Source organism: Enhydra lutris, unplaced genomic scaffold (genome assembly GCF_002288905.1).
Source record: "Enhydra lutris kenyoni isolate GAN:26980312 unplaced genomic scaffold, ASM228890v2 scaffoldscaffold1, whole genome shotgun sequence".
Taxonomy (NCBI): domain Eukaryota; kingdom Metazoa; phylum Chordata; class Mammalia; order Carnivora; family Mustelidae; genus Enhydra; species Enhydra lutris.
Genome location: NW_019154085.1, coordinates 86,901,815 through 86,914,709, shown reverse-complemented (window position 1 = coordinate 86,914,709; position 12,895 = coordinate 86,901,815). Strand labels below are relative to the sequence as shown.

At 37.8% G+C, this 12,895-nt stretch overlaps 1 protein-coding gene across 4 annotated transcripts in view; it reads right to left on the bottom strand.

The window, feature by feature from the left end:
• Positions 1-12,895, bottom strand: part of LOC111144776 (zinc finger E-box binding homeobox 2) — a 134,704-nt gene that overhangs the window by 7,498 nt on the left and 114,311 nt on the right. For all 4 annotated transcript variants that reach the window (XM_022499240.1, XM_022499247.1, XM_022499230.1 and 1 more), the window contains 5 exons: positions 11,940-12,128; positions 11,014-11,228; positions 8,282-8,390; positions 5,380-7,349; positions 3,773-3,953 (listed from right to left, as the gene is read on the bottom strand). In XM_022499240.1, the coding sequence (XP_022354948.1) occupies positions 3,773-3,953; positions 5,380-7,349; positions 8,282-8,390; positions 11,014-11,228; positions 11,940-12,128 (2,664 nt within the window). The remainder of the gene's footprint in view (positions 1-3,772; positions 3,954-5,379; positions 7,350-8,281; positions 8,391-11,013; positions 11,229-11,939; positions 12,129-12,895) is intronic.

The window sequence follows — 12,895 nt, the reverse complement described above, 5'->3', positions numbered from 1 at the left end:
GGCATAAGAAATAAAAGAGGTAATGTAGTTAAAGTGGTTAGTACAAGGATTGCACGTAGTAAGCATTCAATTAATGTTAGATAATTTTATTTGTTTTTATCAGTACACGTTCAATAACTGCCCAAGTGCTAAGCAAGATAAAGAGCAGGGTACATGGAAGAAGTAAATATGAATGGAAAGAAGAGAAATTGTAGATGAAAAATTTCTCGGTGCTTTAGTTGCTACAGCATGCGTAGGGAGAACTGTCCTACAACCTCCTTTGGATGTCTCATCAGCTCCGGAGCACAGGAGGTGAGAGAGTTAGGTGACTTCATGATCGGCTGTGAATAATTGTGAATGAACATCACAGTGACCACAGCTAAAATGGCTCTCTCTTTTCCAAAGGAACAAAACACAGAGCAGTGTCCTGAGAGAGAACAGACACTCTCCAGGACAAGTTTCAAGGCCTGTTAGAAATGCATGGGGGATGCTCATTAAGCTGCAGTCTATTATATAGGTATTCTGGTTACAGGTGATCAATTTTCAGGGAATTCAACCAATAATAAATAACATGCTAATAATAGAAATACATTAATTCTATAGTATGAACTGACAATCTGAAGGAATAAAATGTGCAGCTATTATACCATGCAAAGGACAGAATTTGGGGGTTGGTTGGGGGACTGAGCTAAAACTTGCACTAAATGTTCTAGTACTCTCCAGAAGTGTCACTGGTAAGAATTTAGTAAGTTCAATTTAAGTAGGAACAGCCTTGGAATTTCATCTCTTTTTAATTTGTTTGTTTGGTTTACCTGCTTCAAGTCAAGATTCCTGGAATTAAATTTCCACATGAACACGATTCAGAATATACCCAAGTTGACATTGAGTGAATCAAACTTTTTAGGGTAATTTTTTTCCCTAATCTCAAGGTTCATGATTCACCTGACAGCTAGAATGATAACTGAAGTTAATAAATGGAAGGTTTGTGGTATGAAAAATATTATCATATAATTGAGAAACAAAATTGACTGGTAATTTATTTAAAACTTTGACTTTATCTATGCAAAAGTAGAAACATTTTTATTACTTTTCTGAATAAGGTAGGTTTAAGAGTACCTACCACAATGTCTCAATAGAAAAAGTACTCAATAAATGTCAGATTTAAATTTTAGTGGAATACAAATGAGTTCGTGACAGTGCCTAACAGGAGTTTCAGATTTTGTGCTTCACTGTCCTGACTTGTGACAATTAATCCCACTGAAGTCAACTTCCCAGTCCTGATCCCAGTCCAGGCCCCAGGAAAAGCAAGCAAGCAATACGCCATCAGTAAGTGAAATTAAGCATTATGTCTTTGGTGTCTGCCTAGGAAATAAACAGTTCAAGGTAAAAGAGCACAAGATCTCAAGAAAAGGCAGCTTGTAATTTCCTTCTTAACTTCAGCCATTCTGTATGCTAAATTGTGGACAGGTGTAACAAACACACTTTATCAATGACACATTTGTAAAATCAGCACATAATCAAATGACGATTCAACTTCATTTCCCAATCTTAGAATCAATCAACCCAGAGACTGTTCTCATGTACAATTTTCACATTAGTACATTCTCAAATTATTACTAATACTTAATATAAATAAATGGAAGGCTTCTGGGGCTCAATTAGGGAAGAAAATGGACTAAATTTTTACATACATCACAGTGCTAGAAAATTCATGAAGAACTTCAAGGTGATGGAAGCTAATACACTGACAGCAATAATGTCATGAGATGTTTGGTCAAGAGACCAAAAAGTTAACACACTAGAAACTCGACAGGCCAGGAAGCCAACAGGAGGATAATTAATCACACATTTAAAGGAGTCATTGGATGGTTAGGATCTTGTTGCTATACATTACTTCTAGGCAGCAGATCTTCTCACATCTTAAAGAACCAAGACACTTTATTTTTATTTTTTTAAATACAGCATTGTTTTCAGATTGATTATGCATATTTATGTTTGTCAACTTTTGGGTCTCTCAACTGTCTATATGCCTATGAAGTTTATGGACTATCTCATTTATAAGAAATAAAGATATTGACGGGATGTCAATATGTATGATAGCCCTCACTAAAATAAAAGTTTTACACTCACCATGTAGTAAATGATAGAGTTTGCATATGGTCATATAATAAAACCAATCAGAGAGGGAAAGATGCCTTCAGTGATGTGCCTATTGTAGCTGAATAATGAAATACAAAATATATTTGAGGTTGATTAAAATATTAAATTTAGATATGAAAATATCTTCATAAATATTTAAATAGGACTTGGTACTAAAGAAAACATCTTAGATATCTCTGATAAAAGACAAAATTAGGAAAATTTTGGCATTTCAAACACGGAATTATAACACACAAGTATAGAAACTATTGGGACTTGCTTTTCAAACTAGGCTGTCTTTAACGTATCTTTAATTGAACTTTAAAAATAATAACAATATCAGACCATTGAAGAAAGAGAGATTACTGGGGTACTGTTATTTATCAACTTTGTTCTCTTCACCAATATCCTCCAGCACCTCCTGTTCCCCCAGCTTCCTCCCACTCTCAGGCTGCCTCCCACACATGCTCAGTGAGGGAAGAAGGAAGATGACGAGGAGGACGGCTCCCCAAGGATAGTTTTCAATCACTAAAAAGCCACATACTTAGTCAGAATACAGCAGATAGTACTCACATTATTACTCTTTCTTCTTTTATCTTTTTTTTTTTTTTTTTTTGTCTTTTCACCACTTTTCCCCCAAGAGCACTGTTAGGCTAATTTTTTCACTCTATATTAAAATGTTTGATACTAGACTTTCTCATTTAAAAAGTGAGTTTTTATATAATTTCCCCCTGCCAATATTTTCATTGAGATCCTACACTCTTTCTTTTCCCATCTAGGGCCAGTACAGTATGCCAAATATCTAGAGGAGAAAAGTTGGAACCGGAGGCTGGGTTGCTTTGTGGTTAAAGGTGGAGGAAGGAGGAGGAGGGAGGGAGTGAGCACAGGTGCAGCTCCACTACGGAGCTGCAGATAGGATCTTGAATTGTAGGAACCAACATTGCTTCACATTACGGTCCTTTGCCTTTCTTTTAAAAAATTAACCCACTATCTCACTACTCGTAGGGAAGAACTAGGCTGCTATCTTGTCAACTCTGTATAATTGTTCCTAATTAGTAATGTATGAATTGGAAATAAGCTAATTAAATTTAGAAAGTTTTATTTTAGTCTTCCAAATAGAAGTAGTTTCCGTAGCTCATTTGGCATATTACTTTACTTATACCTTTTTCTCTCACAGTACTAACACTTCCGCCGTGTTCAAAAAATGGCCAATTTATAAGACCAAACAGAACCACCTCTAAGGTGCAGCTTACTTGAAGTTTGGCTGATAAATCTAATACATCACTGACTGAATTTTTCATTAAATTTTTACATAGAGCCATTGCAACTTGAGAATTTGAACATATTTTCAATAACTAGCTTGTGTCATGCCATTTCCTGGCCCTGGCCACTTAAATGTACCTTCAACAGGATCCGTGAATTTGGCTTACAGATTAACTTGAAAGATAGGAAGACAAGCACACTCATAAACACATGAATGATCCAATAAACAGGCAACAAAAAAGTCCTACGGAGCTAGGCAAAAGCATTATTTCTTCCTTGTTGAAGGTATCAGCATATGCTACATCTTATGTCGCACAAGTGTACTCATTAAATATTATGAAATGTGCAGCAGGCCGGGAAGCTCTAACTAGCTAGTCAAAGTCACTCATACCTGTGTGTTCGTATTTATGTCGCAGAAGGGAACTGCTTTTCTGGAATGTCTTGTCACATAAGTCACATGCATACATGCCACTCTCTGTCTTCTTGATCTTCTTTCGAGACAGACAGGAGTCGGAGTCTGTCATGTCATCTAGGCCTGACATGTAGTCTTGTGCTCCATCAAGCAATTCTCCCTGTGATATAATCACATAGTTCAACATAGTCTCTTCTCCTTGTGTTTACACCAAACAATTTCACGTAGGCTGACATTTGGAGAACCTCAAAAGTGCTTGCTATTAATCAATCTCATTTAAAAAACAAAACAAAACAAAAAACAAATACTACTTTCCATGAACAATGTATGAGGTCTCACCTTTCAACCAAAATATAAACCTCCCCCATCCTGGATGGGAGAGCTCATTGTTTTTTAAGGGTAAAAAATGGTCAACTCTGAAGGTCAGAAAAACATAAAATTTTCTAAAATCCTCGGTTTCCTTTATATCATGAAATATCCACAAATGAAAATCAAACATCAGAATTTGTGTATTTTTCAATGTGGTTAACTTTAGAAATGATCTGTAGCTGTAGAAACCCCATTTTAATTGAATTTTATATTTAGGTACAAAATGTTATTATTATGCAATCCATTTAAATGTATGTCTACCAACTAAAGGCCTCAAGCTATATTTTTATATTTAATTTTCTAATTTGAAATAGGGAATATTAATAACACTTTTTATCAATGTTCTATCTATGTTAAAACAGCCTTCAGCATTGAGCAATAATGAATGTGGATCAGTAAATTATTAAATTTCTTGATATTTATTTTGTCTTGATACAAAGGAGTACAAACTTGCATGATAACATACATTTCCATTTGCTAGCTCACAGTTCCGTTTTCTTAGACTACGTTTGCACTAATTAATATTAGAAGAGATTAAATAGGCTTAAATACATTTACAAAGAGGGCAGATGTACTGTAAATTGGAAGCCTGGAACAGCTGTTACAGAGGTGCACGGCTACTTATGCTCCTATTTTGCAAACAGGGATTATACTTCATGTTGTTAAAACATACCTGCATTTGGATTGGAAAACCATAAATCATTCACTGGTTTGAAAAGTCCATCAGAAGTCAAGTGGAATGTGCAAAATAGGTTTTAAAATACTCTCCAAAGTACACTATTTTCTGTAAAACCAAGTACATATCAGACTCATACGTGTCTTATTGCAGACTGTGAACTGTGAACATTTGCACAAGTAGGGGACTGTTCGAGACGCTAACCTTTAGCCTCTGTGGAAGTCCTGTCAAATACCGTTAGCGCCGTATAATTCTAAAAGCATACAGATCAATCTAAATAAACCTCAAAAATAAGTCTGAAGCTCTTTATCTTTTGTAAGGCAGCCGTGTTCCCACAGCTCTGTGTTCCTCTGATTCTCCATTTGTTTGTCTAGCCCAGCCGGTTTGAGGTTCAAGTGAAAACCAACTCTGCCATGTCTGCTGAAAAAACAGCACTTGATTTTGTTCTCACTAAGACTCCCCCCACCCCGCATGCACATACCCAGCATAGTATAATTTTCAAGGTCTCCTCTGTTCCGAGCAAAAGGGTAGGTCCCGTTACCTGAAATCCTTGTTTCCGCTGGTACTTTCTCCTCTGCTGCATATCAGCGAAAGTAGCTGCTCCAGTTGGGTACGTATAGGCCATGTGTGGTAGGAAGCTCATCTGATCCAGTCCTGGGTATGGTCGGAGCCCAGGGATACTGGTCTGGACTGGTGGCATGAAAGTCGCAGGGGGAAATGCGCTTTGTGGAGGAAGAGCTGTGTACAAAGTTTTGGCACTAAATGGGTTCATGCCGAACACTGGGTTAGTGCTTTTGCTGTCCAGATTATTTGAGTTTGAAAACTCCTTCTTGATAAAAGTCAAGTTTAGAGGCTCATCCGAATTTTCAGATGATGAAGAAACACTGTTATGGTCTAAAGTTATGCTGCTAGCTTTTGTTTTGTTCTTTGTGGCTATAATACTTTTGGGTTCTTTCATTTGTTTTGGTAATGACAAGTCCAAAGGCTCAGCCTGGAGCTCCTCGGAAGAGAAGCTGTTTGGAGTGTAAGAACTACTGTGGGAGTTTTTAGAAGATGTGGAGGAAAGATTTAAGGGAGAGGGAGTATTACTCCTTGAGTGGTCCAATTTCTCAACTGGTTTAATATTGGTAAAATGGGAAGGTTTGGTTAGCCTGAGAGGAGGATCACAATTTGTCACACTGTTGTGGAGTTCTGCTATGGATGGTGATGTAATGGAGTCCATAGGCTTTACGGGAGACCTGGGTAATAAAGAGTCTTTTGTGGGAGGGTTACTGTTGGGAGCTAGTGGCTTGGAGTTCCTTTCCAGTGATGGTGACCTGGAATTTGAATACTGGTAGACTTTTCGCTGCTCAAACCATTCCTTCACAAATTCCTGAGGAAGGCCCACAGCAATGGAAATTTTCAGCAGTTCATCAGAATTGGGCTCCATGTTCATAGCATAATATGCTTTCAGTACAGACATGTGGTCCTTGTATGGGTTGATGGGGCTTGTCATTCCTTTCTCAGAAAGTACAGATGACAAGAGGAGGGCTTTATTATCAACAAAAACTCCAGCTTTGTTGGGGACTATGTTGTCGTGAGGTTGCAGGACTGCCTTGATCTCTTCGTTCATCTTACAAAGGTAACGTTCATGCTGATGCAAGGGAATGGGGCCAGGGAAGCTTTCTTTACAGAACTGGCAAGAAAATGGAGTGGATATGTTGTGGTTCTCGATCATTTTATCATCAGTGACCAAATCTATTAAAGTACGTAGCTTCTCTTTCTTGATATTACTGATCTGTCTCCTTGAGTCAGTGGTCAAGCTCTGGAGGCAAGCTTTGGCTTCATTGACTTTTTCTAATGTATAGTCAATAATACTCTTAGTGGCACCATTATGACTCACTACTGGAAGACCTACGGGTGGAATATTAGGAGAAGTAACTCCTTGTTCCTCAGGTTGAGAGCATGGATCCTTCATGTGATAACCTTTCAACTTGGAAATTTCTTCAGCTTTGCAGTCCATTTTTTGCCTGGAAACCGTATTGTCCACAATCTGTAGAACCTTTTGTACCTCGCTTAAGTTACTATTCATTGTGGGAAATCCGAGTAAAGGGGCTTCCATCCCTACGCCTAAGTGCTGCATTGGACTCTGAGCAGACGGATGAACTCCCAAAGGGCTGGTGGCTCCAAGTGCACCATTCATGAAGGGACTAGTGCCACTAAACCCGTGTGTGGCCATAAGAACTTTATAGTCATTGAAGTCTAGTGGTTCTGTTTTAATTTTAAGTAAGCCTGTCTGTTCAGACATACTAAGTGGTTTTCCATTCTCCAATTTGTTTCTTAACTGGGTAATAGCTGAATTAGTAGGAGAAGAAGAAACAGAATTAGGGGAAGAACCCGTCTTGATATTGTTTCTCATTCGGCCATTTACAGAGATTAAACCAATACATTTCTTGCTGCTGATGTGTGAGCTGTAGGAACCAGAATGGGAGAAACGCTTCTTGCAGTTTGGGCACTCGTACGGTTTTTCACCTAAAATGATAATCAAAATCAACATTACATTTCTTCAACTGGGTAATGATTGCAATTGTCTACCGATACAAGAGTCTGTGAAACCAAAGGGAAAGAACACAATGGGGTACCTCCACATTCTAGGTGCTTAGCTTAGAATTATGTGGCCATAACTGTTTCTGGGCTTTATCTACCCTGAGAGGACATAATTCAAGATGTTAGCAGTGGAAGGTGAGGGCTATCTATGCCTTTTTCAGCCAAGATCCCAAATCTTGTCTTGCCATCAGCAGCCTCCTATTTAAACATAGTGTCAGATTAATGTGTGGTCAATAACACAATAAAGATGTCACAGTATTTAAAGGGAAGTGTCGCCATGGCTTTAATCAACTTTGTAGAGATTCCATTGATTCTACCAATCCAACTAGTCCTTTGAATAGCATCCAATTTGGTAATAAAATGCTTGGCAGAGCTATCAAAATAGTTATAAAGAAGAAATCTCAGTGGTCGGATGTTGTTCTGTAATATACAGTTTCCAGGAATCAAGGAACATTTATCATACAAAAGCTCTCATCCAAAATTCTTCAACGTTTTCTTTCATGGTTAGGTATCAAAAATGAATACCCTTCAAAATTTGCCAGCTGAGTTTCTTCAGGTCAAAAATACTTAATCTGTAGAAGAGCATTTGAAAGGACCAAAAAGGAGCCTCTAGATTTTGTAATAAATCAAAGCGTTGGCGATTTTTAGGAAGTCTAAACATGGCTTTTCTTTTTGTAAGATCATGCCACTGGTGGTACCATAGGTCTCATGAAGGCTGAGCAGGCTCACGTAGTTTGTGAAATAAAAGGCTAGTTCCAGAAAGCTACAAACAGGATTGTGTAAATTTTAAACAATCTTTTAAAACTCCCCTAATGAAACAAAATGCAAATGCGAGCACCGGCACCTCTGCTACTCACCACTGTGAATTCGCAGGTGTTCTTTCAGATGGTGTTTATATTTGAAAGCCTTGCCGCACTCTGTGCATTTGAACTTGCGATTACCTGCTCCTTGGGTCAGCATTTGGTGCTATAAAAGGGGAAAGACTGACATCAGTTTTGTGTGGGAGGAACAAAGGAAATTTGTTACAAATATTTTTAAAAGGTCTCCATTTTTTAGACAGGCCAAAAGGTTTGAGTGCATGTTTATTTATTTGCCCAGTCTTTCAGAGTTGCAATAAAAGTGATAATGTTGGCAATAAAATCGGAACAAATAAAAAAAAAAAAGTGCTTTCACATGCGCATCCAACACTTGCTTTAGAATTATCTCTGTAGTCTCTTTTCCAAAATGTTTCTTTGAGCCTTTGGAGATGAGAAAGTATAATTGTAAAGATGTTTGTGGTTCTCTGTGTTTACTGCACATTCTAAAATCTGAAGATTCCCTGTTGGAATCCAACTGTTTTGTCAAGGAAAAAAATAAATATTATCCTGAAAAATTCTAAGTAGTCTACAAAAAAACTCCCCATGCAAAGAACTAATTTTATCAAATTTTCTGTATCAGGGTAGAAGTATAGCTCACGCTGAAGCAGTATCAATTTTAAAGGAGGAAAAAAAAGCACACATACATAAACAAAAAAAATTCTTGACTATAAATATTTCATTATGTGATAAGCTTGTTTAAATATCCCATTCACTGTGCTAGTAGCAAATGTAAACCCTGTTTTTCCTGACGTGTTGCATATCAGATTTGATTCATTATCAAATGTAAGAGACAACATCTTGGGTTATAGCTGCTTGAGCAGTTTTATCACAGGCCAGTAGGAAGGACTTCAACGACTTTTCATTTTCCTTTTTAGTAGTGTGCTAGGGAGTAGGGACAAAAAAGAAAAAAAAAAGTTTGCTCAAAAGACAAGTTAAAAGCAGCAAAGATATAATCAAACACAGCTGACCTTTTTGAACAAGAGAAAAAAAGCACTGTGACTTAGAATTCTTAAAAAAAAAAAAAAATACAGTCATCCACTCTGGATGCTCAAGGTAGGAGGTCAGCCTTTTTCAAGCAGCAATGACACAAAAGCCTTTTGCAAAAAGACAGCACAGAAACGGTATGACAACTGCTAGGGTGTGCTGAATCTTCCCACATTCCTAGTGAGACAGATGGTGTTACATGGGACACAGGGAGGTTTGTTCAAACAGCAGCAACCTTCAAAGATCAAGCGGAGCCCAGCCCGCCGAGCACCATTGAGGGACCAGCGCTCATATGTTGCTGAGTTGCATAAACAAACAGCAACAGCTGCTTTGTCTCCCCCCACAGCCCTCAGAGGACTACTATAAACTTTAGTTGTGCCACTGTTAATATGATACAATCATTTTAATTTACTAATTGTAAATGCCATGAGCAAATGAGGGGACTTTTCAACACCAAAGCTACCATTCATAATGCGCCAACACAATCACACTTCTGCATGTGAAATTTAAAGCAGTTATGCTAGATAAATATCTAGGCATTTTTTTTTTCGAGTTTTTGTTCCTATAAGCAAGGGGAGATAAACTGTTACATAAGTGTAACTATGCGAGCATAGCTTTTGTAGCTGAACTTCGAAAAAGGTTCAGGTGACAAGCCCAATCAGATCTGAATGGAATGATTTTCCCGAGCTGTTCTATTATAATAGTAAAATTCCATAATATAGCATCATCACCATTTCTTGATTGGGTTTGGTTATCCTCATTTTCCTCAATCAAAGAAAATAATGCCCACGAGAACAAAGAAACATAAGAATGTTACAGAATAACCTGTTAAATCGTTTTTTTAAAACAGATACGGTAGCGAGGCTTAAATAGGAGGCTTCCAGATGGGTAAGGCCAGTTACTGGGGCTTCAGGCACACCATTTCTGTTACCATTCAAACACATAAGATCAACCTGCAGTCAGTTCTCCCAGGAGGGCAGAAAGAGCAGTGTTGTTAAAACATGGAAGGGACACTGTGAATCGATCCTATTCAAACATTTTAAGGATTTAAGAAGCTACGCTTACCTGTTCAAAACAGAGTTTTTATTTTTAACACAAATCAACCAAATGAGGCAAAATAAGCTTAATGTTTAGCCACAGGCATGCAAATCAAAAGGGATCATTTAAAATGTAGGTCCAATATTGTAGTATCAATCCAGTTTATTTTATACCTATATAGACGTGTAATATGCCTTTTTGATTAAAAAAAATGCTTAATTAGATTTCAGAAACTAGTAGCAGCTTGTAAAAATACTCTAAGTACCTGAAGATATTGTATGACAAATGAAAGAAATACACACTTCCTTTACTCTGACTTAGATCCTATATGAAAAAAAAAAAAAATTCTGAGTAAAACTAGGTGAAAAATGGAATTAAAATTGCTGAGATGTTTAATAATGTATAATTAAAATGCTACTATTTCATTCACTTTTTTGTGGAACATAAAAATGAAACTAAAGTCAAGTTAAAGTGCAAATAAAATTTCTAAATTAGAAATTAACACACTCATTCGATCGTGAACATAAGACTATTAAATCATATTAGAAGAGACCATCAAAAAATCATTTAGACCTCAATTAAAGCTATTACCATTAAAAGATCTGCATCTTCAAAATGCCATGAAAAATTAATAATGATTGCCAATCAAAGCAATATCGTTTCTCTAAGGGGTTATTATAGAAAGAAATCACTTAAAACCAACCCCCCACCTGATCTGTCCCTGGCTTGTGCGTCACCATATGCCGCTCGAGCTGGGTGCGGTAGGCAAACGTGTAGCTACAAAGAGGGCAGGAAAAGTTTTCTTCGTTCTTCTCGTGGCGGTACTTGATGTGCTCCTTCAGTGATGTCAAGCGCTTGTAGCCCCGGTCGCAGTAGGGGCAGGTCAGCAGTTGGGCAAAAGCATCTGGAGTTCCAGGTGGCAGGTCTGTAGCCGAGAGACGAGAGGGAGAGAAGCAGGCCAAAAGGTCAGTAAATCAATGGCAGCTAATGGGCTGCCTGCCCGGGCTGGTATGACAGGAATCACAGCAATCTGCTCCACGAGAGCGCCATCATTGCGCTCGGCCTCCGCGCGCGCCGGTCCCCTCGCACACCCGGCGCAGACTTGTCGGAATCAGCTCACACTGCGCTGGGAAGTTAATTAATTACTGGCGCTTTTGGGGGGAAATTTAAACAGCTGATAAATGAGGAAATTCTCTTTAGGTGACTGACAGTTCGTGGTAAAAACCTTTGGTCACATGCGACTCGGGAATTCACAGCCGGCCAGAGAGCTTTTTCAGGTGTCAGTAAACAAGAAAGGGAAGGCGAGGGGTCACTCTTTCTCAACTTTTTTTTTTTTTTTTAGTTCCTCAAAAGTGAAATATTTCAGAAACATTGGAATCAATTTCGATATTTTTATCTCTTAGAAATAGGCTCTAATTGTTCTTGTTCTTTATTGGATGTACAAATGACACAAATTTGCTGACAAAAAAAAATTTCACAATACCCTAAAATTACAGTTCTAATCTTTGCTCATGAAATTCCATGCCTCTGCAGCTGTTCTTCAAATTTTAAGGTAAACACCCAGGCATGTAGTGCATTTGTAATTGTAACAGCTGCAGAGGTCAGTGTAGTGGCTAAAAATGAATTACAGCCTCACCATTTTCTTCTTGCCCATTGGCCTCTGGCGTGCCAAGGCGAGACAGCTCCTCAGGGGCTTCTGGGTAAATAATGGCTGTGTCACTGCGCTGAAGGTACTCCTCGATGCTGACTGCATGGCCATCGCGCTCCTCCAGTTTTCTTTTGGCAAAATATTCCTCAAAGTCTGATGTGCAATTTGCATTCTTAACTGAAATCATAAGAGGACATCATAAATATCTTTGCGGGGCCTTCTTCCCAGGGGCCCAAGCCCATTCATGTCATTGTTAGTACGGAATATTGACTTGCAAAAAGACAGCAAATAGCTAGTTTATTTGGGAGAAGTGTCGCAGATGACCAGTCATTGACTGAAGGCTTATTCTTGTCATATATGCAAAAAAAGGAGGACACTTTGCTTTACATTAAATAGGCACATCTTATTTTCCTCTTCCTGGAATACCGTTCCACATAATTCACAAAGAATGAAAGATAGTTTCAAATGTTTTTTGTTTTTGTTTTTGTTTTTTTTTTAGGGAAAATTTAAAAATAAAAAACAGAGCTACATTCTAAGATCCATAAACATGAGAGATAATAGGAGCTCAAAGCCACTTTAACAGTCTAGATAAAACTTCCTTTTCTTTTAAGAAAGGTATATTTAATTTTTTATTGTCCACTAAACTTAACGTGCTTAACCACAGATACATCCTGTTGCTAAATATAAGCTTTTAACCTTCCACTCTCTGCACATCACAGATGGCCAAGACTACACAGTCTGACACAGATGCGAAAGGATAGATATTCCTAGAGAGATAATAATGGGACTTTGTTAAAAAATCATGGGATGTGACACTTTATCTTTTCCCATAATTTCAAGATTTAGCTCAGTATTTTAAAGCTGCCTGAAAGTAAAATGAAGCTCACAAATAGAAGTGAATTAAAATTAACAGAAATACTTAATAAAAGCAAAAGAAACTGGCT